Below are 27,043 nucleotides of genomic sequence, written 5' to 3'. Positions count from 1 at the left end.
GGGGGCAGCAGCGAGAAAACGCCCGCCCACCCCAGGCCAATCAAGGTCCTTAAGTGGCCAATTAACTGGCACTTAAGGGCCTCCTCCTGTCGCCACGCGTATTTTACCCTTGGCGGCCAGACGGTCAAAACCCCACCTGGTAAAACCAGGCGGCCTTCTTGCGGGCTGGTGTTGGGGGGGTGGGGGGCCCTCCTGATCGGGCACCCTGTGCCCCACGAATGGTCACCCCTGAAGCCCCAACCGCTGCCACTGCACAACACTCCCCCCGACCCCTAACCTCGCTGGGGCCCCGACCGATTGTCCCCATGGGGCCCTAATAACATACCTCACTTCCGGGGCCGTCCTTCACCTTGCTTGTGATGGCTGGGTGCAGTACCAGCAGTGACCACTGCTGCCGGTGGTGCTGCTGGGACCAAGAGCTGCCGGCCTCCTGATTGGCCAGCCGTGCCATGAGGCGGGACTTCCTCCCTCAAGGAGGTGAAAGTCCCGCCCAAGGCCAATTATCTCCTGCCCAACAAAATATTCCAGCTAATGTCTCTGCCATATTGGAATTTATAAACTAATTAGAAAATGAGACAGACTGAGACATACTGTACATGGTACACAGTGATAACTATAATGCGAATTAGTTGATAATGATATAGACTATCTGAACAAGATGGTACAAGGTAGCACCAAAGAACCATTACAAATGATCAATTGTAAAATGGCACATTATGTACAAAAAACAGATGCCATGTAACCCTGTTAACCCGAATAGAAAAACACAGTTACTGCAGATACGCTTGTTTCAAAAGCTTTTAAGAATAAAACACATTTATGAAATGAAGTAGCCAATAAACCAAAGTCATAGCATTCCGATCAAACACTACAAATGTTTTGACTGGATTAAAGCTCAACTTCATGAGCAGGCGATTCTCAACAATTTAATAATTCAGAATAATAGTCAATGATACAACCATATCTGGAGAATGAAAGAGGGAGAGCAGCATTCACAGAAAGCTATCACCCACATTTGCAGAGGACGAGCTAATTGATTCGCAAGGTGAGAGTTTTGAATTGAAAAATTAGAAGCACTGAATTCCTCAGCAATGCTTCTCAACCCATGGCAAAGGAGGTTGACTGCGAGACAAGAGAATTTTACTCTTAACCGAGAGTGCTTTGTCTTATTCAGCACAAGGCTTACTCGGGAATTTAAGGTAACAGTTTATTTTGATTTTTGATGGATATTCTAAGATATCTAGCTGTAACGTTGTCAAGGTTGAACTTTTGGATTCTATTTTAGAATTAAGGTTGTGTTTTCCATCTTTTAGTCATCTTTCACGTTGTGATATGCTGAGCCAGTTAAAGTGTACTGCATGTTCAATTCTTTAATAGATTTATAAATAAGTTGGTAAATCATCTCAGGTAGTATTCTGTGTACAACTACAAGAACCCCTCTCTGCTTCTACTTAAATGGGGAGACACGTATTGAAGAGAGTTTCCCAGACTCGTATAATATCTGGGATCTTAATGACCTATCACTTATTTAACAAAATCGGAAAGATGGTAATAGTCTCTGTTGATTTCTTTCTTGGAGGGAAAGCGAGTTCAGCTTTTCAGACCCCAAAACAAGTGTCCGTGGGAATCTGTCTGGTTTAAATTTAATTGAGGGAGGTGAGCGGATTTGGTTTAGCCCCTGTAGGGGGTTAAGGTGATAAATCACTTCAAAGTTTCTTTACCCAGAGCTGCCCACACAGGGTACTTGAGGTCAAGACAATAAATGACGTTCAGGGGAAGCTACATAAACACATGAGGGAGAAAGGAAAAATAGGGTGAGTTGAAGAAGAGTGGGAGGAGGCTCGTGTGGGTCACAAACGCTGGCACGGAGCAGATGGGCCGAACGGCCTGTGTTGTTAACCTGCACCTCAGATCCTCCCAAAGATGGTAGTATCTGTCAGAATATCAAGCAGTGCACCATCGCATTACTCTAACCTCCTGACCAGAGTGCTTTAAGAGAAGCCCTCACACTGTTCTGGTCCGTTAGTCATCCTAATGATAGCGATAATTCATACTGCATGACCTCTCACAGTAGGACACAGATTTGAAAAAGCATTTCAGCTTCCTTCTATTTGGCTCAACACTTCCCCTGTAGTGGCCAGAGTAATGCTGAAGTCATCAGAGGGAGGGTGAGCTCATTCAAAACTTCTGGGGAAAAAACCCTTCACAGCAGGGAATTTTTAAACAGAGTAAATAAAGGAGAAAATGGTTTGGGTGGTCTCGAGGCCAGTTCAGACAGTAGTGGAGAGTTGACGGCTCTACAGCCACATATCGGTCCAGACCGGGTAAAGATTGCTAAAAGGACACGTGTGAGTCAGTTGGGTTTTTTTAAAACAACAAACCAACAGCTTCGAGGCCACTTTTTACTGGGTTTTATTCCCAGATATTCTGAACGGAATTCAAATGATCACAGTTGCCATGAGGGGGATCTGAACTCCTGTTCTCCGGATTAGTTCAGACCTCTAGATCACTACATAACTACCAGACCACTCTGCACACCTTCCCGCACATCAAGAAAATGCTGCAGTGCTCTGGTAAATCTCCCCAGGATCAAACCTGATGCCTTGTCTGCCGGGTCTGAGGAGGACAGGCAGATGGCATGAACAATGACTCTGTTAAAGAATTCAGTCGGCTAGCATCTACAGTATATTAATTTAAAGCAACAGGTGGACAACTGCAGGAAACTGGAAGAATGAGTTGCTTTGGGTTTATTTTTATTGAAGAATAAATGGGCTTTCTACCTGCACCTTTAAATACAAATTCCCACAGTGCCAAGAAGCTGGAAAAGTTCAAGAAAATCCTATGTACAATTCTCCTGATTAACAGCAGAGCATATTATGTCCCAAGCTCTCTCCCACCTTGCTTCTTCAAGAGGCCGACTGAACATTCCTGGCACTTCTGCTCTTTACTTACAGCTCAATGGAATAAATGGAGACCCTTCAGAAAGCCAGGGTCCATGTTGTACTTGTATGTCAATTCACTGAGCATGTCCATGGGCCTGAAATGAAGATAAATCCTTGAGGACTTGGGCTGTTAATTCTCTCCCCCCACCGCCCCGTATTCTTTAGTTTCGTGGTTTGGTCGGAGGCATCAAAACCTAAAAAAAATTTTTAAAATGAACATGTTCAGTATGGTCTTTCACACAAAAAAGTGCCTTTGCCACATCTGCCCTCTTGGTCCCATCAGCTCTTGAAACGTCACTCCCCACCTCATTGCCAATGGCATTCCCGTCATGTCACAGTATACCCTTCGACTCACTGTGAATGGGACCACAGGATATTTGCTGTGTGGCTTCTCACTGTCCTGATTTTGTCTCCACCATGTTTCAAGTTATTTTATTTCGTCATGATCCCTCCCTGCCTCTCCCTCTGTCAACCTGAGAATAAGTGGCACTTTCCAGTCAAAGAGTGCGACTGCCAGAGGTGTGCTGAGTTTGCTGGCAGTCTTCAGCAGAGGGGTCGAGATGGGTTGGCGTGGCGGACTCCTCCTGCTGCTACTTGGAGCATGACTTGTGACTTGGATTCAGCTGCCAGGTAGAGCAGTGATGAACAACACGCTGGGCTTTGTGAAGCTTGGAGGAACACACACTCATGTTCTTTGTCATTGCTGGTGGGACTGGAAACAATCATCTCAGGTGAGGGGGAAAAAGCACGAGACTGGCAGATGCCAAATGACATGAACAGAAAGACAGACTTGCATTTTCACAGGGCCTCGCATGGCCTCAGGACATTCCAAAGGTGTTTGCCAGCCAATCAAACACCTTTGAAGTCGATACACTGTTCTTATGTCGGGAAAGATTGCAACTAATTGGTGCACAGCAAGCTCCCACAGAATAACCACACAATGTTTCCAAGACATTGGTTGAGGGATCACTGTTGTCCAAGTTAGAGGGGAGAACTCCCTTACTCTTCCTCACAATAGCAGCTGTGAGATCTTTTACATCCACCCGCGAGGGTAGATCGGGCTTGGTTTAGTGTCTTCTTCCAAAGACAGCAGCACCAACATTGCAGCACTCCCTCAGTCGAGTGCCAGCCTGGATTCTTGTTCTCAAGTCTCTGAAGTGGCGCTTGACCCTACAACTTTCTCTCGCTTAGATGCAAGAACGTTACCCCATTGAACCACTGCGACCCCTCGGGTGACACAATCATTTGGTGAGGTAGAAATGGAGTTTACAAGAAGAATCTCTGTGACTTGCATCAAGTCCAATGCCTTTACCTTGGACGCAGGTGGCTGTGGGGGTTTGAATGCTGGAGCCTGTGGGGATGCCCTCAGACCAGGAGGCTGCAAGAAAGCAAAAGAATGAATGAGAGACAAATCGACCAAGAAGGGAAAACCCAGTGATATTGCACACGCCCAGGTCTGCAGGCCCATTCATTTCACCCGGTCACTAATGCAAACCCCGTAAATCATTGCTGATTTGGGTGCAGGTTGTTAGTGGTGGGAAATTGGAATCTTTCCCCACTTTTACACTTGGGGGCTAATTTTAACCTGACCCATCCAATGTGAAACTGATGAGATGGGATCAGTCGCCCATCTTATACCCACCTCCGGCCCTTTCTACCCTTTGTACCCTGCCTCCTCTTATACACCCCAGGGGCCACAGATTAGGAATGTTTCAAGTCTGCCTAAACCCCAAGCTCCGCAGACTGCACTGTGATCAACAGTCCCATTCATGGTCCCACTCGTGACTCACTCACTCACTCACCCACCCAGCCACTCACTCCACAACCAGGGATAGTCCAACCCAAATCTAACATCATACCCCTTGGATAATTCGACTCCATTCATTTTGTACTGATGCCAGACGCTGGCCCAGATTTTGCTGCTGAGTTTAACAGCATTTGCTGTGATTTTTGTGGCAATGCCAGCTCGTCCTCAAGCTCCCAGTCAGTTTCAACAAATTGATGCATTTGCACATTTACAGCCAATGAAAACTCACTTCACTAAGTTGGGACTGGTACTTAACAGCCTAAGTACCCTTTTTATGACAAGATTTGTGTTCCTCAACCTCTCTGACCCAGAAACTGTGGAGTCTCAGACAAGTGGTAAATTGTTTCCAGAGAAGTTTAAAATTTTAAACATTTTGGATTTCCCCCCCCACCCCCACGTCAAAACATATCCTGTCTCTGTTTTTCCTCTCTTTCTCTCTACTTCTCTTTCTGTACCTGATTTCATTCTAATTCAACTCCAATATTCTTTCTTATTTCTTGGTCCTTCAATCTCTTTGATAAAGATGAGAGAGTCTTGGTCCCGCCATTCACCAAGGTCCCGTTGCCCTTGGTATCAGCTCACACCTCCAGTGACTGGCAGGATAAGAACAAGGAAAAAGTCTGAAAAAAAACTGAATCTGCCATCTGTCTGCCCCTTTGCTCAGATGATGCAAGTTCTTAGCTGCACCTTGGGTGCTTCCTATCAGCCTATTTTAGTGCAAATCAATAACAGGGTTGACATACTTTGCCTGACGGTAAAAGTGGTTTACTTGACGGAACTTGAGGAGGAGGTGCCTGCAAGAACAAAGAAAACTGGATCAGTGGACCTGTTCGTGTTTCAGTGTGGACTTGTCATAGGTGATGCATGCCGAGGCACTGACAGGAGCCAGTAGTTACATCCCGTTGTTGTGATGGAGGAGTTACCTTGCTCGGAGCATAGGGTGCTGTTGCTGGCTTGACGTATGGTGGAGGGGGTGGCGCAATCCTCACTGGACCCTGAAAGATGATGTAAAGATTAGCGACGGTGGGAACCATATCAGCAAAATGGGATTCATTCTCAGGATGTGGGTGCCACTGGCAAGGCCAGCATTTATTGTCCCATCCATAGTTTTCCAGAGAAGGTAGCGCTGAGCCACCCTCTTGGAGGATGGGTACAATTGGGTAGCCAGTCACATTGCTGTGGGACTGCAGTCAGACGTAGGCGAGATTCATGAAGAACAGCAAGCTTCCTCCTCTGAAGGAGGTGAGTGAACCAGTTGGGTTTTAACGAGAATTCGACAACTCCATTGTCACTTTTTTTTTGCGCCGATGCCAGCTTTTTCATTCCTAGATTTATCTACTTAATTATTTTTTTGAAACAAAATTCCAATTCTCAAACTGCCCTGGTCGGATTTGAACTCACTAATCCAGCAAGATAACTGCTACGCGGTCACTGAGGAATGCAAATGCAAGGCTTGCCTTTGGATTGTGGGGTCCTGTCCTTTGCGGAGTGCCCGGTGCACTGTCAGTAAAGGCTGGGTTCGAGAGTCCCGACGTTTGATCCTGTTGAGTCCTAAAGGCACAATCAGGAGGTTACAGGCTAGAAGCCATCAACACCACACCACTTCACAGTTCAGGTACTGAAACCAAGACTTTCCAACTTGGAAGGCAAAAATTATTGACGCACAAAACAACATGACAATGGGGATGATGTTGAAGACGATGTTTCCCATCAGACTTCCTGAAGAAATCACTGAGAAAGAAACACAAACCCCTCAGAGCAAAGTGACTACAAAGATAGGAATTCCTGCATTTCAAAGACAACCCCACTGGGAAAGGTTTCAAGGAAGAAAAGCCGGGAATCTATGTGGAAATAGAGTGGTGTAACACCAACACAAAACACAGTTCTCATTGCCCAGTCAAACTGTGATGCTTGAGAGGCACCATACAGGATCCGTGTGCACTCTTCGAGAATGCAAACAGCAATGATCCAACCAGGAACTTTCAGTGCTCGAGGCTTGTTGAGGAATGAAGGGTACCTGTATGAGCTGTGGGCTCATTTACCCAGTGCAATAATTTCATCTCTGCGTGAACGTATACCTGTTAGCTCTCGCTTTGCCTGAGGTCTGATGGTTTCGGATTGTGTTTATACTGCCTGTTTCCAATCAGTGCAGAGTGACAGTGCAGATTCACAGTCCCTGTGGAACTGGCAGGGGTAAACTCCCTGGAGGGAGCAGGCTCCCAGTGTTGGCACCAATGAAGAACAAATCCAATGGCCTGTTAAACAAGATCTGGAATGCGCCCAGGGTGCTCGACGACACGACAGACAATGAAGTACTTTTTTTGAAGTGTAGTCACATTGTAAGGTAGGAAATACAGCAGCCAATTTGTGCACAGCAAGCTCCCACAGATAGCAATGTGACAATGATCAGATAATCTGTTTCAGTGACAGTGGCTTTAAATATTGGTCCAGGACGCCAAATGGTAACTCACTTTCTCTCCTCCGAATAGTGGCCGCAGGTACTTACTTGTACATTCAACCGTGAGGGCAGACAGGACCTCAGTTAAACATCTCATGTGAAAGACAGCACCTCTGACAGTGCAGCACTCTCTCAGCCCTGCCACTGGAGCGTCAGCTCAGATTTTGCGCTGAAGTCTCTGGAGTCAGGCTTGAAGTCAGATTCTGGCTTCTTCCTGGGCCAGAGTTCAGACCCAAGATCTGAAGCTTGACAAGCTGGTTGTACACACAGCTCGCTCTGATTCAAGGTTTGGCAAGGTCACAAGCCTTGACTGGTATACCTGCCAATGTCAATCAAATACCATTTACCTTGGAGTGGCTGTGTTTTTCACTGCACGTTTCTTATACCTGAAGACTCCTATTCCGACAGCGACCATGAGCAACGCCGCAACCAAAACCACAATAATTACTGCTGCAGGGAACAAAATAGAGAGAGATTTACCATGATGACACTGGCGGGTGAAATTTTAACTTTTAAGCTGTCGGGATTAGTTGGCACAGAAACTTCGACACTGGGCTGTTACTGTGGGACCTGAGCTTCAATCGAGCCAAAGATAATGGGAAGGATGTCTCTTCTGTCAGCTGGCTGGAAAAAATCCATGATCGATGAACTTAGACAGTGTCAATCCAAATCACTCGCAAGAATGGAGCTACAGCATCACTGTCGCTATCTCTCTACCAAATTCAGTGTGGAAGATTTCATATTTCTGCAAACCAGAGGGAAATTTACTCCAACTTGTGTTCTCTTGGGAGGGTGAGTATTTATTTATTTTTTTAGAGATACAGCACTGAAACAGGCCCTTCGACCCACCGAGTCTGTGCTGACCAACAACCACCCATTTATACTAACCCTGCAGTAATCCCATATTCCCTACCACCTACCTACACTAGGGGCAATTTACAATGGCCAATTTACCTATCAACCTGCAAGTCTTTGGCTGTGGGAGGAAACCGGAGCACCCGGCGAAAACTCAAGCAGTCACAGGGAGAACTTGCAAACTCCGCACAGGCAGTACCCAGAACCGAACCCGGGTCCCTGGAGCTGTGAGGCTGCGGTGCTAACCGCTGCGCCACTGTGCCCGCCCACTTATTGCCTAGGCCAAACACAGTCTCATGTTTCAAAAGCTGCTGGAGTAGTCAGTCACAAATATGACAGAACAACAGTTTACATCCGCAGTGCATTCTCTGTTATCAATGCACGTTAACAAACCATGACTGCACTTGCAAAGTAATCTACGGCTTGTAAAGCACTCTGTGACACCCAGAACACGACGAGATGCTGGAGAATCACAAGTTCTGGTGGCCCGCCCAGGAAGGCTTAGGTTTGGAATGAGGGAAGGAATAAATTAAAACAGAAAGTGCTGGAAATACGCAGCAGAGAGAGAAGCAGAGTTAACATTTCAGGTGGGTGACCTTTCATAAGAACTCACCTGAAATATGAACACAGCCGTGTTGTCTCGCACAGTCAAATAGCTTGTTGACGCTCAGTCTCTAGGACTTGACATTTAGACAATTCCCTCCCCACCCATGGAACAAAACCCCACTGCCAACAGGACAGGAGAAATATGTTTTCCAATTCCCAGGAGAAAACCATGCTGATGGCCACTTGCTGACTGTTGAAGGGAGTAAATTGTAATTGTGAAGTTCATACCAACTGAAGGAAATGTACTGGCAGCAGGTGATCCAAAGACCTTTTCATACTGGCACTCCCGCAGGTGATTACAGACCTGAAGAATGAACACAGAGATGTATTAGAGACAGAGTGCTGACTGAAGGCTGGGACCACACTGGGCAGAGTTGCCAACTCCGCTTTGCTGTATTCCTGGAGATTTGAACACACAACCCCCGCACCCCGACCACCTCCAGGCCTTTCCTCCGACACATCAAAAATACTTCATTGGCCATGAGGCACTTTGGGACACCCGCAAGTTGTGAAAGGTGCTGTAGAAATCCAAGGCTTTTTGTTCCCCCGAACAGCTTGCCTGACATTTCCAAGATTGCTCCGACTTAAGGAACAGATTTTTCCCCAATGATTTTTCTCCTGGGCTTTGGCCAGTGTCCAGGGAGTTTTATTTTGAATTCCTGCAGACTACTGGAAGGGGTTGGTAGGGGCCTGCAGCTGGGCCAAGGTGGCATCCAAGAGTGCATTCACACTCTGCACGTTTAGCATTGGGAGTCGAGGTAAGCTGCCTCACACTGACGTTACATCATATCAAAACAGCCTGAATTATGCAAAAGCAGGAGAGCATGCACAGAAAACAGAACACTTTGGAAGTAACAAAGAGAAATAAGAAAGGGCCTCAGCTCCTGACAAAATACTGCACAGACAGGCAGATGAACACAGCGTGATAATGCAAAGATTCTCCAACATAATGTGCGGCACATGTTCCTTAATCTGCAGACACGTCACAATGTTCAGTGGAATGCAGATCTTGCTGCCTCTGCTTGGTGCTAGCTCTTGGGGTCTTCCCCCGCAGTGTCCTGTCCTCTCTCAGCCAAAGACACAGGAGCTGAGTGTTGCAACAGCAGTGCACTGAATGGCATTTCCCAAAGGAATAACAGTCGGTGTGTTTCAGAGTGACTCATTCACTCTTTTACTGTCAGGCACTTAGGACCCAGCAACTAAGGTACCATGTCGCAAGGCGATGAGATGAAGGTGAACCTGTCAGTCGTATTGTGTGAAAAGTGGCTCCAAGTAGCAGGGCAGGTACAGAGACTGAGATACAGAGAAAAAGGGAGACAGGGAAAGACAGAGAGAGGGAGATGGGAGAGACAGAGAGAGAGAGAGAGAGACAAGGAGACAGGGAAAGACCAAGGCACAGAGAGAGAGTCACACAGAGGAAGAGAGAAGGAGAGTGGGTCAGAGAGAGAGAGAGAGGGGGAGAGTGAGGCAGAGAGAGAGACACACACAGAGGGAGATAGGGAAAGACCCAGAGACAATCATAGAATCATACAGAGTTTCGGGCACAGAAAGAGGCCACTTGGCCCATCGTGTCTGTGCCAGCCGGAAAAACGATCCACCTATTTTAATCCCACCTTCCAGCATTTGGTCCATAGCCCTGCAGATTCTGGCACTTGAGGTGCATATCCAGACTCTTTTTGAATGAGTTGAGGGTTTCTGCCTCAACTACCCTTTCAGAAAGTGAGTTCCAGACCCCCACCACACTCTTGGTGAAAAGGTTTTCCCTCATCTTCCCTTTAATTTTTCTACCAATTGCTTTAAATCTATGCCCCCTCGTCACTGACCTCTCTGCTAAGGTGAATAGACCCTTTACACCCACTCTATCCAGACCCCTCACAATTTTGTACTTTTCAATCAGATCTCCCCTCAGCCTTCTCTGTTCCAAGGAGAACAACCCCAGCCTCTCCAATCTTTCCTCATAGCTGCATTTTTCCAGTCCTGACAACATCCTTGTAAATCTCCTCTGTACCCTCTCTAGTGTAATGAGGTGACCAGAACTGCACACAGTACTCAAGTTGTGGCCTAACCAATGAGTTATACAGTTCCAGCATAACCTCCCTGCTCTTATATTCTATACCACAGCTAATAAAGGAAAGGATTCCTTATGGCTTTTGAACCACCTTATCGACCTGTCCTGCTACCTTTAGGGATCGGTGGACATTCACTCCAAGGTCTCTCACTTCCTCTACACTGCTCAGTATTCTCCCATTAATCGTGTATTCCTTTGCCTTGTTTGACCTCCCCAAATGCATCACCTCACACTTCTCCAGGTTGAATTCCATTTGCCACTTTTCTGCCCATCTGACCAGACCATCAATATCTTGCTGCAGCCTGCACCTATCCTCCTCACTAGCTACCACACAACCAATCTTTGTGTTGTCTGCAAACTTCTTGATCATTCCCCCTACATTTATGTCCAAATTGTTAATATACATCACAAAAAGCAGGGGACCCGGTACTGAGCCCTGCGGAACGCCACTGGAAACAGCCCTCCAGTCACAAAAACACACATCAACAATAACCCTTTGTTTCCTGCCACTGAGCCAATTTTGTATCTACCTTGCTGCATTTTCCTGGATCCCATGGGATTTTATTTTAACCTGCCTGCCATTGGGGACCTTGTCAAAAGCCTTGCTAAAATCCATGTAGTCCACATCAACCACACTACCCTCATCGATCTTCCTTGTTACTTCAAAATAATTCGATTAAGTTGATCAAACAAGATCTTCCCGAAACAAATCCATGCTGACTATCCTTGATTGACCTGTACCTTTCTAAATGACAGTTTATCCTGTCTCTCAGAATAGATTCCAAGAATTTTCCCTCGACTGAGGTTCGACTGACTGGCCTGTAATTATTCGGTCTATTTCTCGCTCCCTTTTTAAACAGAGGTACAACGTTAGCAGTTCTCCAATCCTCCGGCATCACACCTGTAGTGAGGACTGGAAAATGATGGTCAGACCTTCCACTATTTCCTCTCTTGCTTCTTTAAACAGCCTGGGATACATTACATCCAGCCCTGGTGATTTAGCAACTTTCAAGGATGCTAATCCCATTAATACTTTCTCTCTCCCTATGTTTAAGACATCCAATAATTCACACCCCTACAATATTGAACTACAATATCTACATCATTCCCCTCTTTTGTGAAGACAGACGGAAAGTATTCATTAAGAATGAGGGAGACAGATGAAGAGAGCAAGGGAGACAGATAGAGGGAGGGGAAGAGAGGGAGAGGGAGACAGAGAGAGGGAGAGGAAAATAGAGAGAGAGAGAGGCAGAGAGACAGAGAGACAATGGAGGGCGGTGAGAGAGAGACAGAGAGAGATAGAGAAAGAGGGATGCAGAGAGGGAGGGTGACAGATAGAGAGATAGAGAGAAAGAGAGAGAGAGAAAAAGAGAGAGAAAAAGAGAGAGGGAGAGAGACAGAGAGAAAAAGAGAGGAAGGGAGACGGAGAGAAAAAGAGAGGGAGGGAGACAGAGTGAGAGGGGGGAGACACAGAGACAGAGGGAAGAGAGAGAGAAGCAGATAAAAAAAAACAAATGTGAGGAGCTAAGGATTGTCCAAGTGTGGAGGAGGAGAGAGATGTGCAGCAAGCGCACAGGTGGCAAGTGTAGTAACTCCACAATCAGGCTGAGGTGGGTGAGTTGGGGGGGATTGGACGGGGAATGGTTACTCCAGTTTCACCATTAATCAAGCTCCGGTATGACAGAAGCCTCAGAATGGAAAGGGAACCAAAAGGACACAATGAAATGACAATCTTACCGCATGTTCAGGACACTTAGCAGAACAATCGTCAGGTTGAACTTGAGCACATTTTGAGTTGAGACACATCTGTGGAGAGGTCAGATTTGTTGAGAACATCTGCTTTACTGACGGGGTCAGCCCAGTTCACATTCACCAGATTTAAACCTGAAAGAACTCTTGTGGTTGGAAGCAATGCAACAAGGAAACATTTTGACACAGGACCTAAGCAGAAACAGACAGCATTGTTCCCTCTATTACAGGAATCCAAGTGTTCACTTTACAAACAGCTTCATTCTTACATCTCAGGTATTCCGGACTGAATCACCAAATTTCCAAACCTGAGACCGGGAGAGGGTCCCAGGGTACGGCTGAATTTCCAATGCCAGGTCCTGATCCGGCTGTTTGCAGGAAATGCAGGTCAGAAACACACATATGCCAGGACCCTGAGGGCAATTTTCGAGGAGGTGCCCAATGAGGTGCCTGCCTCCAGGGACCCTATCCGATTAAGGACTGGTTCTCAAGGCTGGATGGCCAATAGGAGGACCTGCTGCACTGAAAGAACAGCAGACTCAGCGTCAGAGTGGGGATGGGGACGGCAGACAAGAATACCAACAGGTAGCAACCAATTGTGGCCTCGCACACCACCAGTCCAGACCCTGCATCCCAATGAAAATCCAGCGCCTGGAGGGAGGGAGCTGATTAATGTATCCATTGGAGTTAGCAGTACATGGTGACAGTGTTGGTGATGGAATAGATCGAGAAAGGGTGTTCCCATTGGTGGGTGCATCAACAGTACGGAGGTCTTAGATTTCAAATCTAGAGGGGAAGTGGGAGAAATTTCTTCACCCAGAGTTGTTAGCTTCTGGAAAGCTCCAGCTGAAAAGGTGGCGGATTGCGATTCCAGAAGTGATTCGGAAAGGGTGTTGGACAGCCAACTGAGGCTGAGGAACTTACGGGATTGCGGACAAAAAAAAACAGGGAGTGGGACTCAGCACGACTGCTCAGTCACGCAGCCAGCGCAGGCTTGACTGGCTGAATGGCCCCCGTCTGTGCTTTAAGTTCCTACAATTTTATGAAAAAGATGAGGAAAGCAAAAGCAGTGTCAATCTGAGGGAGACAAACACAGAGGAAACACGAGGGACATGGTGTCAGGAGCCCAACTGGAAAAGAACAGGCCGAGACCCATCGCCCAAACAGCCACAGGGGTCGGATTCACAGCGTTAGTCTGTCTTCCACTCTCTCAGTTGATGAGGTTAGTGAATGAACATGCTGAGGACTCGTCTTTCTCATTTCACCATCATTGCATTACCTTGTTGTCTCCGCACTTCATTCCATTTTCTACCAACCCACTGACTGCTCCACTCTGGTCCACTACTACTCGACAAACAGCTCGTCCGATGTGAAGCGTGCCAGCAGTGAAAGGCACCCTTGCATTCCCACCAACACAGTTTAATTGTCCGCACATTACATCCCTGCAGGGACAGGAGAATGTAACAGGTTAAGACGATCATCCCAGGGCCCAGAACCTTCTTTCCAGCTATCCTCAAGGTCGATTTGCAACTCACTCCCACATAAAGCTGCTGGGGACCAACTGAAAAGTTCAAACCTAGGAGGTGATAGATTTGTGTTCAGTAAGAGTATTATGGGATACAGAACCAAGGCGGGTCGATGGATACCAACTTGACTGTGTGACAGGGAACAGGAAGAATCAAAGAATCATAGAAGGTTTATGGCACTCAGAGAGGCCACTTGGCCCATCATGTCTGTGCCAGCCGCAAAAAGAGCCCCCCAGTTAAATCCCACCTTCCAGCATTTAGTCCGTAGCCCTGTACATTACGGCACTTGAGGTGCATATCCAGACTCCTTTTAAATGAATTGAGGGTTTCTACCTCAACTACCCTTTCAGGCAGTGAGTTCCAGACTCGCACCACCCTCTGGGTGACAAAGCTTTTCCTCATCTCCCCTCTAATCCTTGTATCAATCACTTTAAATCTATGCCCTCCAGTCACTGACCTCTCTGCTAAGATGAGTAGACCCTTCACCTCCACTCCATCCAGGCCCCTCACAATTTTATACATTTCAATCAGATCTCCCCTCAGTCTTCTCTGTTCCAAGGAGAACAACCCCAGCCTATCCAATCTTTCCTCATTGCTGCATTTTTCTAGTCAGGCAACATCCTTGTAAATCTCCTCTGTAACCTCTCTAGTGCAATTACATTCTTTCTGTTATAAGGTGACCAGAACTGCACACAGTACTCATGCTGTGGCCTAACCAATGAGTTGTACAGTTCCAGCATAACCTCCCTGCTCTTATGTTCTATACCTCGGCTAATAAAGGAAAGGATTCCATATGCCTTCTAAACCACATTATCGACCTGTCCTATTATCTTTAGGGATCTGTGGTCATTCCAAGGGCCCTCACTTCCTCTACACTTCTCAGTATTTTCCCATTAATTGTGTATTCCTTTGCCTTGTTTGACCTCTCCAAATGCATCATCTCATAATTCTCCGGGTTGAATTCCATTTGCCACTTTTCTGCCCATCTGACCAGACCATCAATATCTTCCTGCAGCCTACACCTATCCTCCTCGCCATCTACCACATGGCCAATCTTTGTGTCGTCTGCAAACTTCTTGATCATTCCCCCTACATCCATGTCCAAATCATTAATATTTACCACAAAAAGCAGAGGACTCAGTACGAAGCCCTGTGGGACGCCACTGGACACAGCCCTCCAGTCGCAAAAACAATTACCCTTTCTTCCCTGCCACTGAGCCAATTTTGTATCCACCTTGCTGCATTTCCCTGGATCCCATGGGATTTTATTTTTTTAACCTGCCTGCCATTGGGGACCTTGTCAAAAGCCTTGCTAAAATCCATGTACACCACATCAACAGCACTACCTTCATCTATGTTCCTTGTTACTTCTTCAAAACATTCGATCAGTTGGTCGGACAGGATCTTCCCTTAACAAATCCATGCTGACTATCCTTGATTAACCTGTGCCTTTCTAAGTGATAGTTTGTCCTGTCTCTCAGAATAGATTCCAAGAATTTGCCCAAGACTGAGGTTAGACTGACTGGCCTGTAATTATTCGGTCTACCCCTTGTGCCCTTTTATAAACAGAGGTACAACATTTGCAGTTCTCCAATCCTCCGGCACCACACCTGTATCCAGTGAGGGCTGGAAAACGATGGTCAGACCCTCTGCTATTTCCTCTCTTGCTTCTTTTAACAGCCTGGAGTACATTTCATCTGGTCCTGGTGATTTATCAACTTTCAAGGATGCTAATTCCATTATTACTTCCTCTCTCCCTATGTTTATCACATGCAATACTTCACACCTCTTTTCCTTTACTACAATATCTGCATCGTCACCCTGTTTTGTGAAGACGGACGGAAAGTATTCATTAAGAACAATACCAACATCTCCTGCCCCTGCACATAGGTTACCTTTTTGGTCTTTTATGGGCCCTACTCTCTCCTTAGTTATCCTCTTACTCTTAATATACTGATCAAACATCTTTGAGTTCTCTGTGATTTTGCTTGCCAATATTCTTTCATGCCAGCTTTTAGCTTTCCCAATTTCCTTTATGATTTCACCCCTTCATTTTCGATCCTCCTCTCAGCTTTCTGTAGTATTGAGTTCTTGGTGTCGGACATAAGCTTTCCTTTTCTGCCTTATCTTACCCTGTAGGCACCTTGACATCCATGGGGCTCTAGATTTGGCTGTCTCACCCTTTTTCTTTGTGGGAACATGTTTACTCTGAACCCCTCGAGTCTCCCCTTTGAATGCCTCCCACTGCTCTGACAGTGATTTACCTTTAAGTAGTTGTTTCCAGTCCACTTTAGCTGAATCAATCCTCAGCTTAGTAAAATTGGTCTTGCCCCAATTGAGAACTCTAACTCCTGTTCTATCCTTCTCCTTTTCCATAATTATGTTTGAACTGTCTGCATTATGATCACAACCACCAAGATGGTCTCCCACTGCCACTCCTTTCACCTGCCCATCTTCATTTCCTAAAACTGTGCCCTCTCTTGTTGGACTTTCTACCTGCTGGCCAAGAGAGTCGTGTTTAATGGGTGTTCTTGGAGCTCGAGGAAGGTTTGTACTGGAGTTCTCCAGGGGTCAGTGTTGGGACCCTTGCTCTTCCTGACATAAAATAATAACCTGGACTTTGGCAACCAGGGGACAAATCAAAATTTGCGGATGATAGGAAACGTGGAAACATTGTGAACTGCAAGGAGGATCGTGGAGAACTTCACAAGGACATTGACAAGTTGGGAGAATGGTTGGACAAGTGGCAGATGAAGTTCAATGCGGAGAAATGTGAAGACATTCATTTTGGTAGAAGAACATGGAGAGGCAATATAACATCAAGGGTACAATTCTAAAGTGGGTGCAGGAGCAGAGGGACCTGGCTGGAAATGTGCAAAAGTCATTGAAGGTGGCAGGACAGGTTGAGAGAGCGGTTAATAAAGCAGACAGTATCCTGGGCTTTATTAATAGGGGCATAGAGTACAAGAGCAAAGAAATTATGTTGAACTTGTGTAAAACACCAGTTCGGCATCAACTGGAGTATTGCGTCCAGTTCTGGGTGCCGCACTTTCGGAAAAATTTGCGGGCACTGGAGCGAGTGCAGAAAAATTGAGAAGAATGGTTCCAGGGATGATAAACTTCAGTTATGAAGATAGATTGGAGAAGTTAGGGCTGTTTTCCTTGGAGAAGAGAAGACTGAGATTTGATAGAGCTGTTCAAAATCATGAGGGGTCTGGACAGAGTGGACAGGGAGAAACTGTTCCCACTCGTGAAAGGATCAAGAATGAGAGGGCACAGATTTAAAGTAATGGGTACGAGAAACAAAAGTGACACGAGGAAAAACTTTTTCACGCAGTGAGTAATTAAGGTCTGGAATGCACTGCCTGGGAGTGTGGTGGAGGCAGGTTCAATTGAAGCATTCAAAAGGGAATTAGACTGTTATCTGAAAAGGAAGAATGTGCAGGGTTACGGGGAGAAGGCGAGGGGAATGGGACTGAGTGAATCGCGAATTCGGAGAGCCGGTGCAAACGCAATGGGCTGAATGGCCTTCTTCTGTGCTGGAATAATTCTGTGATTCTGAGTTTAGTTGCAGACCAGCCAAGATCTAATTGAATGCTAGAACGAGCTCAAAAGGCTGAATGGCCTCTTCCTGTTCCTGAATCACAATTGCTGCTTTGGGGTTCTTTTGTCAATGTCAATGACAGGCACCGTTGAACTTAGTAACATCATCTTGACTACAGATCAGTGCTGTGCCCAGCAAATGCTTCACTCCATGAGGTGCCACCTGTTTGACAAGATGGCAATCTGCAGTCGCACTTTTGAGCTCAGGAGGATGGTAAGAATCCAAAAAGAGCAGCTGTCCTGACTAATATTCATCTGTCAACCAAAACCAATGACGGAACTACACAGCAGTGTTGTCAGACACGATATCACTTTGAGCCACAGAAGCAGATATCAGGACAGGCTTCTGACCAAAGGCTTGGTCAGCAAGGTGGGTTTTAAGGATTGTCTGAAAGGAGGAGATAGAGGCGGAGAAGGTTCGGGAGGGAATTCCAGAGCTTAGGGCCCAGACAGGAAGGGATTTGAACACGAGGCTGAGAATTTTGAAGTTGAGACATTGCTTGATGGAGAATCAATGTGAGTGATGGGGAATGTTCCCGCTATGCTGCACGAGGGTGTGGCTGCACAGCAGTCTGAAAGGTACCACGCAGGCCTCTTACTGGGATCAAGAATTCGCCGACACAGCTGCCATGCAAAACAATTTAAATGGATCGTGCATTAACAAAATGGGATGCGCACAGCAACTAAATGTGAAAGGGAACATTGGTGATGGGTGAACAGGACTTGGTGTGAGTTCGGCTTGAGCTGAAGTTAATGGAAGATAGGAGGCTGGCTAAGAGAGCCTTGACAACCAAGATTTAAGTGGTGAGAGGATTCCATTCCATCCCTTAAGGATTGCGCAGCCGAAAAAAACCTGACTCCAAATTCAAACTCAAACCGAGAATGCAGAGCACCAAGGGAACTGAGCACCAAGCCTTGTTCAACACTGAACAATGAGTTAGAAAGAGGAATATCTGGTGCTGATACTTACTGCTGACTGCAGGGTTCATAACGAGTTGTCTTCTTACAATGACTGTACTCATCGCCCACTTTATTCCTGCTGAAACAGACTTCAGGTCCCCGCTGTGCGCCTGTTGGGGTAAAAAAAAACCCAGAGTTAAATCAGAATTATCTGGCAAGGAATTTTACTCAACAATATGAAAATTGAACTGTATTAAGAACATAGAAATAGGTGCAGGAGACGGCCATTTAGCCCTTCGAGCTTGCTCCGCTGTTCAATATGATCCTGGTTGATCTCCTTTCTCAATTCCACCTTGCCTGGCCATCCCCACATCCCTTTGTTCCCTCCGCATGCAAAATGCTAACAAACTCCGCCCTGAAACACACCTGACGTCTGAGCAGTCACAGCTTCTGGGGTGAAGATTTCACCCTTTGAGTGAACAAATTTCTCCTCAGCTCAGTTCTAACTGGCCGCCCCCTTATTCTGAGACTGTGACCATTATTTCTCAGCTTCCCAGGCAAGAGAAACTGCCTCTCTGCAGCTACCCTGTCAAACCCTTTCAGAGTTTGATGTCCCCATGAGATCACCTCTCATTATTCTAAACTCCAGGAATGTAGTCCCATCTTACTCAATCTCTCCTCGGAGCACAATGAGCAATCAGTCTATTTTCTATTCTCCATGTGTTTTGATTCAGAAGGTACTACTGATTTAATCCTATCTGTGGTTCTGAATGTATGGCTGTGTCTGACTTTAGGAGTTCATGTTTGATGATTCTGGCAAATAGCAGTGACCTCTACTTGACTTAGTCTCACACTGCAGTACGATTGAGACTGAATTTAATAGCCGTGTTCACAACTATTCGGGGGCTTGAGAGAGTGGAGAGGGAGAACTGGCAGGAGGATTCAGTAACCAAAAGGGCAAATGTGTAAAACAACCAGCAAAAAATTGCCAGTGAGGGAGCTGAGGTGAATTTCCTGTTTCAAAACACGGTGAGTTGTTGTGATCTGGAACGCATTGCCTGTAAAAGAGGTGGAAGTAGATTCAACATGAACTTTCAAAAGGATCGCAACTCTGAAAAGGAAGAAATTTGTCAGGCTGATCCATTAACCAACATCTAGTCAGTATCATGCTGCTTTTTGTGGGAGCTTGCTGTGAGCAGACTGACGGTGACTTTTTTTTTCAATCACAGAAGTGGTTTCACTTGAATCAGTATTACACGCGATGTCCAGAGGTCAGAAATGGTGCTTTCATAGGAAGAGAGGAGCAGGCCATTCAGCCCATCAAGCCTGTCCCGCCATTCAATACAATCATGGCTGATCATCCACTTCAATGCCTTTTTCCCCACACTATCCTCATATCCCCTTATGTCATTTGTATTTAGAAATCTGTCAATCTCTGCTTTGAACATACTCAATGAGGGAGCTTCTAAATGCAAGTCTTTTTTTCAGGTTTTTCAGATCCAGCACTCGAAGACACAGCATTCAACTCAAGCATTAAGAGACCAGTCAGCCAGTTCTGATTGGCATTTTTCTCGCCCTGTTCAGCCAGACCCATGCTTCATATTTCCTCTCTTCTCCTTCAACAAGTGAATCTCACGAAACACTGAGGTGCAAGCATCATATGATACAAACCAACTAATTCAAGTGAGATGTGAAGAATAGCTAGATTACTGTCAAATAAGCATGTTCAGCAAATAGAAAGAAAGGAAGGTCAAAAGTTGAGTATCTTCTGTCAGTCATCTCTTCTTTAATCACTCTTTTACTTCCTTCCCGATTTGAGAATCTCCATTTCATCACTCTTTTGAAAGAAGTAATCCATTTCTAACTGTCCATACTTCTGTTCTTTCTCAACTCCTTGCTGCAACACTTCCTTTCCGTGCTGGTGTTGTAATGAGTTTCAACAGAGCCACACGAGATGAGGAGAATGGTTTTCTGCAGCCAATCGTCGTGCTCTGGAACATGTTGTCTGAAAGCGCAGTGGAAGCAGTTACAATAGCAATCTTCAAAAGGGAATTGGACAATCCTTCAAAAGGTAATATTAACAGAGCTATGGCTAAAGAGTGGGACTCATTTGGTTAGCTTTTTCAAAGAGCTGCCAAGGACATAGAACCTAATGTCCTCCTTCTGTGCGACAGAATTCAAGGCAAGTGGGCCTGACAGCAGACTTGCGAACCTCCCCTTGAAAGAGCTGAAGAATCTCTCCAGCTGATTGTTGCTCCGAACTTGGTGAGTTCTCCTGAGAATGGCACTGGTTTCAACAGTGTTCAGATCATTTACAGAATTACAGGGTTGGAAAGCTTGTTTTTTTTTGTGGGACTTACCTGCTCCCCACAGCGAGACACACTGTTCCTGAAAAGTTGGGCACTTCCCATTGTAACAGAAGCCGATCTTTCCCCGACAGGGAGTTCCGTTCAGGCGGAATGTGTCCTTTGGGCAATCACTGGACTTGCCATCGCAGTTTTCTGGTAGGTCACAGTCATCCTTCACCCTCCTGCATAATGATCCTGCTGCCGTGAACTAGGAACAAGAAAGGAAAGCAGATTATTCGCGTTCCCTGCACAAGTCTCAAGAAGACTGTTACTTTGTGATCAGGGTGGTGGATGCTCAGCTTCAGTCACAGCATTCAAACTGATAGCAAACGCATCGAAAGAAGGAATAACTTGGGGAACAGGTACAGATAGGCAGCTAATGAAAGACACAGATTGAGAGGAATGGAGATTGAATGGAGAGAAAGAGAAACACAGATTGGAACAAAGGACTTGGTAGCAGGAGAAGGCCATTCGGCCCTTCGAGCCTGCTCTGCCAATCAATAAGATCATGACTGATCTGGTTGTGGTCTCAACTCCACTTTCCTGTCTGCCCCCCCATAACCCTCGACTCCCTTCTCTATCAAAAATCAATCTCAGCCTTGAATAAATTCAATGACCCAGCTTCCACTGCTTTCTGGGGAACAGAATTCCACAGACTAACGACCCTTTCAGAAAAAAGAATCCTCCTCATCTCGGTCTTAAATGGGGGCCTCTTTTTTTTAAACTGTGTCCCCTAGGTCTAGTCTCACCCAGAAGAGGAAATATCCTCCCGGTAACCCACTGTGTCAAGCTCCCTTAGGATCTGATATGTTTCAATAAGGTCACCTCTCATTCTTCTAACCTCCAATGGTGTCGGCCCAATCTATTCATCCTTTCTTCAGAAGCCAAGCCCCTCATCACTGGAATTAGTCAAGTGAACCTTCTCTGAACTGCCTCCAATACAATTTATTCCTGTTTCAAATAAGGAGACCAAAATTGTACAGAGTACTCCAGATGTGGTCTCAATAAGATCCTGTACAGTTGCGGCAAAACTTCCCTGCTTGTATACTTGATTCCCCTTGCATTCATGTGCCTTCCGAATCACCTGCTGTACCTGCATACTAACTTTATATGATTCATGTATCAGGACACCCAGATCCCTCTCTACCACCGAGTTCTGCAATCCCTTGTCATTTAAATAGTATACTGCTTTTCTCTTCTCCCTGCCAATGTGGACAAGCTCACATTTTCTCACATTGTACTCCATCTGTCAAATTTTTGCCCACTCACTTAACCTATCTATATCCCTTTGTCGTCTCTTAAGCTCCTCTGACAACTTACTTTCCTTTCCTATCTTGGTGTCATCAGCAAATGTAGCGACCATACATTCGGTCCCTTCATCCAAGTCATTGTTATAAAATGTAAACAGTTGAGGCCTCAGCACTAAATCCCTGTGGCACTCCAATAGTAATGGCTTGCCAAACCTAAAAAGACCCATTTATCCCTACTCTTTGCTTCCTGTCAGCTCACCAGTCCTTTATCCATGCTGATATGTTACCCCCGACACCATGTGTCGCAACTTTTGATGTGGCACCTTATCGAATGTCTTTTGGAATTCTAAGTACACCACATCTACTGGTTCCCCTTTATCCACCTTGCTTGTTACTTCCTCGAAGAACTCGAATAAATTAGTTAAACATGATTTCCCTTTCACAAAACAATGTTGACTCTGCCTGATCCCATGATGCTATAACCTCCTCAATAATGGATCCTCGTAATTTCCCCATGACAGATGTTAGGCTAACTGCCCTATAGTTTCCTGCTTTCCGTCACCCTCCTTTCCTGAATAAAGAACCATAGAAAAGTTACTTCACAGAATGAGGCCATTCAGCTCATCATGTTTGCGCCAGCTGAAAAATCTAGCCATCCACTCCAGTTCCACCTTCCACCACCTGGTCGGTGGCCTTGCAGGTTACAGCACTTCAGGCACATGTCCAGGTACCTTTGAAATGAGTTGAGGGTTTCTGCCTCCACCACTGATCCAGGCAGTGAATTCCAGACACTCACCACCCTCTGGCTGAAAATGTTTTTCCTCATGTCCTCTCTAATCCTTCTCCCAGTCACCTTAAATCTGTGACCCCTGGTAATTGACCTCTCCGCTAGGGGAAACAGGTCCTTCCTGTCTACACAATCTCGGCTCCTCATAATTTAGTACACCTCAATTAAGTCATCCCTCTGCCTCCTCTCTTCGAAGGAAAACACCCCTAGCCTAGAAAGGTTTTACATTTGCTGTTTTCCAATCCGCTGGGACCCTTTCAGAATCGAAGGAAATTTGGAAGATTATAACCAAAGCCTCTATTACCTCTGCAACCACTTCTGTTCAGACCCGAATACATGGGCCATCTGGTCCTGGGGACTTGCCAGCCTTTAGGTCTAATAGTTTTCTCAGAACCTCTTCCTTGGTGAGGGGGATTAGTTGAACTTCTTCCTTCCCTTTCACTTCTTACTTTTCAAGTATCTTTAGGAACTTTTCTAACTCTTCTGCAGTGAAGATAGACACAAAATACCTGTTCAACGACTCGGCCATTTGCTTGTTTTCTACGATCAATTCCCCAGACTCACTCTCTAGAGGACCAACACTAGCTTTAGTTACTCTACTTATGACACTAACAATCATGAGTTTGTAAAGATAATGTATGGCAGGGCAGCTCGGCCGAGTGGAATGTAGAGTCTGTGGCATGTGGGAGGTCATGGACACAACATGGAAGAGCAATAGTGATTGGGGACTCGATAGTCAGGGGATCAGACAGGTGTGTCTACAACAGTGAACGTGACTCCAGGATGGTGTGTTGCCTCCCTGGTGCCAGGGTCAAGGATGTCACAGAGTGGCTGCAGGACATTCTTCTGGGGGAGGATGAACTGCCAGAGATCATGGTCCACATTGGTACCAACGATAGAGGCAAGAAGAGGGATGAGATCCTGAAAACAAAGTTTAGGGAGTTAGGAAAGAAATTAAAAAGAAGGACCTCAAAAGCATTAATCTCAGGATTACTCCCAGTGCCAGGTGCCAGTGCGCATAGGAATAGCAGGATTAAGCAATTTAACACATGGCTGGAGAATTGGTGTAGGATGGAGGCCATCAGATACCTGAGGCATTGGGACCTGTTCCAGCATCGGTAGGGCCTGTACAAGATGGAGGGTTGCGCCTTCGCGGGACCAGGACAAACCTCCTTGCGGGGAGATTTGCTCGTGCTGTTGGGGAGGGTTTAAATTAAATTGCCAGGGGCTGCGAACCTAAGAGGGAGCTCAGATTGGAGCAAAGCAAAAGTGGTAACAGGAAAAGAAACTAGAAGGCAGATGAGATGAAGACCGACATCAAATAGGATCGGAATGAGGAAGACCGTGAAGACAAAGTGAAGGGCACTCTCTCTGAATGCACGCAACATTCACAACAAGGTAAATGATTTGAAGGTACAAATAGACATAAATGGGTCTGATTTAATTTCTGTGACCAAGATGTGGTTACAGAGTGACCAGGACTGGGAACTGAATATTCAGGGATATTCATCATTTAGGAAGGACAGGCGGAGGGGAAAAGGAGGTGCAGCAGCACTGTTAATAAGGGACGAGATCAGTACATTAGTGAGAGAGGATCTTAGATGGAAGGACCGAGATTTCGAATCAGTTTGGGTGGAGCTAAGCAACAGGAAGGGGCAGCAAACATTGGTGGGAGTTCTTCATAGGCCACCATACTGTAGTGGTAATGTTAAGCATGGTATTAATCAGGAGATTAGAGAAGCATGTAGCATGGGTAATACAGTAATCATGGGTGACTTCAATTTACAGAGAGATGAGGTAAACCTAATGAGCACTAATGCTGTGGAGGATGAATTCCTGGACTGTGTACAAGATGGGTTTCTGGAGGAGTACGTTGAAGAACCAACTTGGGATCGGGCTATTTTAGATTTCATATTCCGTGATGAGAAAGAGCCTCCGAGGCAGAACAAAGCCTCTGGTGACAAGTTGAGCCGAGAGGCAACCAATCAGCCCATTGAGCTTCCAATTTGGTTTTGGGTTTGGTTCCCCCAATTCTGATGGGGATGTATTGTGAATGCTGCGAGTCTGCACTGTGGGAAGAAGGAGCAAAAGCAAGAGGAGATGGTGAGCTGAGTGAACTGAATCCAAATACCTTGCAGTTCTGGCAGCATGCTCCATCTGCACACTGCGCTCCTTCTTGTAATTTGCAGGTCTTCGCATCACAGCAGGGATTTTTGCAATCCTGTGGATAACAAGACAGCATTAGGGTCAAACACCATCACTGTGGGCCTTTATACATGTTGGCTAAAAGACAAGACAGAAGGAGTGTCTCAGAGAAATCCTCATCCTGATTGCCCAATGTCTGCTCTTCTGCATTTTTATTCGCAAAGCATAGCTCCCAAGTAATTCTATGTTGACAACTCTTACATCAAGTACCTGCTCCGTGCCCTGTGAAGGCAGCTGGTGCCACTGTAATACACCTCAGAGTGATCTGAACAAAGAGCTGTCAGTACTTTGTCCAAATCGGATATCATTATGAGATTCAAGAACAGAAAGGGATCAGACAGCAAACAAGAAGGAATCTAAAACCCAGAAAAAGTTATTGAAAGGGCTAAAAAAATTACTTTCAGGTTACCAAGACATGACAGGCATCATGTCAAAAATTAACATTGGTCACATTTTTGTGATCCCTTTCTCCCATGCCATATATCAATAGACCAAAAGGGTTTGTCAACTGTAAAAATGGGACAAAAATATATTCAGTGAATACATTGAAAGTTAATTTTTAAAAACCAAAGAGCTGAAGTGATTAGCCAATTTTTACCTTTGGGTAACCACAATCACACTCTTCTCCTTTCTCCACAAATCCATTGCCACAGACCGATTTTGACACAATATCATCTTGGTCAGGAGCATCACGTAGACATGAAGCCACACGGGTCAATGTGAAGCTCTGGAAATTCTGATGACTGCAGGAACTGAATTCCGTCGGGAGAACAGAGCTGTAATAAGGAAAGGAAGAACTTCAATTCGACAGCAGGTTTCACCACCTCATAATGAACTGCTTTTGAAGTGTTGTCAATGTTGACACATAGCAAAGAGACAAAATGAATTTGCATGGCCTGCCAAGCCATTCACACTCAGGGCAAGATGGGCAAACACCAACTGGGCGAGTCAGTAACCCGCTACTGCAGTTGAAGTAGGGTCTGAACCCTGGCCAAATTCAGAACTCTCCCTTCATCATTACATCTTGGACCTCTTCAAGACATCCGAATTAGGAATAGGCTATTCGGCCCCTCGAGCCTGTTCCGCCATTCTATAAGCTCATGGCTGATCTGTTTGTGGACTCAACTCCACTTTCCTGCCGACCCCTGACACCCTTTGACTCCTTTGTTTGTCAAGAATCTGCCTACCTCTGCCTTAAAAAACATTCAATGACCCTGCCTCCACCGCTCTCCAGGGAAAGAGAGTTCTACAGACTCACAACACTCGGAGAAAAAATTTCACCTCATCTCTGTCTGAAATGAGAGACCCCTAATCTTTAAACTGTTCCCCCTAGTGTTAGTCTCTCCCATGAGGGGAAATCTCCTCTGAGCATCCACCCTGTCAAGTCCCCTCAGGATCTTCTATGTTTCAATAAGATCATCTCTCATTCTTCCAAACTCCAATGAATGTAGAACCAACCTGTCCAACCTTTTCTCAGTAGGTAACCCTCTCATCCCAGGAATCAGTCGAGCGAACTGCTTCCTATGCAATTATATCCTTTCTTAAGTAAGGAGACCAAAACTGTACACAATACTCTGGATGTGGTCTCACCAATGCCCTGGACAACTGTAGCAAAACATCTCTACTTTTATATTTCATTTCCCTTGCAATAAACAACAACACTTCATTTCCTTCTTAATCACTTGCTGTACCTACATACTAACGTTTTGTGTTTCGTGTACTAGGACACCCAGATCCCTCTGCATCTCAGAGTTCTGCAACCTCTCTCCATTTCAATAATATGTTGCTTTTCTATTTTTCCAGCCAAAGTGGACAAGTTCACACTTTACCACATTATACTCCATCTGCCAAATGTTTACCCACTCATTTCGCCTATTAATATCCATTTGCAGACCTCCTTATGTCCTCTTCACAACTTAATCTCCTACCTATCTTTGTG

General features: G+C 45.7%; 1 protein-coding gene across 2 annotated transcripts in view; it reads right to left on the bottom strand.

Annotated features, from left to right (window-relative positions):
- Positions 1–784: 784 nt before the first annotated feature.
- LOC137357072 (zinc metalloproteinase-disintegrin-like MTP4) overlaps positions 785–27,043 on the bottom strand; it is a 65,422-nt gene continuing 39,163 nt past the window's right edge. Inside the window, exons 12-24 of one of the 2 annotated variants that reach the window (XM_068023056.1) lie at positions 25,703–25,880; positions 25,031–25,120; positions 20,875–21,070; positions 18,585–18,684; positions 13,765–13,927; positions 12,474–12,542; positions 8,897–8,972; positions 7,555–7,657; positions 6,207–6,300; positions 5,673–5,744; positions 5,493–5,543; positions 4,255–4,320; positions 785–3,136 (exon numbers count right to left, since the gene is read on the bottom strand). In XM_068023056.1, coding sequence (XP_067879157.1) covers positions 3,104–3,136; positions 4,255–4,320; positions 5,493–5,543; positions 5,673–5,744; positions 6,207–6,300; positions 7,555–7,657; positions 8,897–8,972; positions 12,474–12,542; positions 13,765–13,927; positions 18,585–18,684; positions 20,875–21,070; positions 25,031–25,120; positions 25,703–25,880 — 1,291 coding nt within the window. In that variant the 3' untranslated portion in view covers positions 785–3,103. The remainder of the gene's footprint in view (positions 3,137–4,254; positions 4,321–5,492; positions 5,544–5,672; positions 5,745–6,206; positions 6,301–7,554; positions 7,658–8,896; positions 8,973–12,473; positions 12,543–13,764; positions 13,928–18,584; positions 18,685–20,874; positions 21,071–25,030; positions 25,121–25,702; positions 25,881–27,043) is intronic. The other variant, XM_068023057.1, reaches the window with a different exon arrangement.

Source organism: Heterodontus francisci, chromosome 47, assembly GCF_036365525.1.
Source record: "Heterodontus francisci isolate sHetFra1 chromosome 47, sHetFra1.hap1, whole genome shotgun sequence".
Lineage (NCBI taxonomy): Eukaryota > Metazoa > Chordata > Chondrichthyes > Heterodontiformes > Heterodontidae > Heterodontus > Heterodontus francisci.
This window is presented reverse-complemented; position numbering and strand designations above follow the sequence as displayed.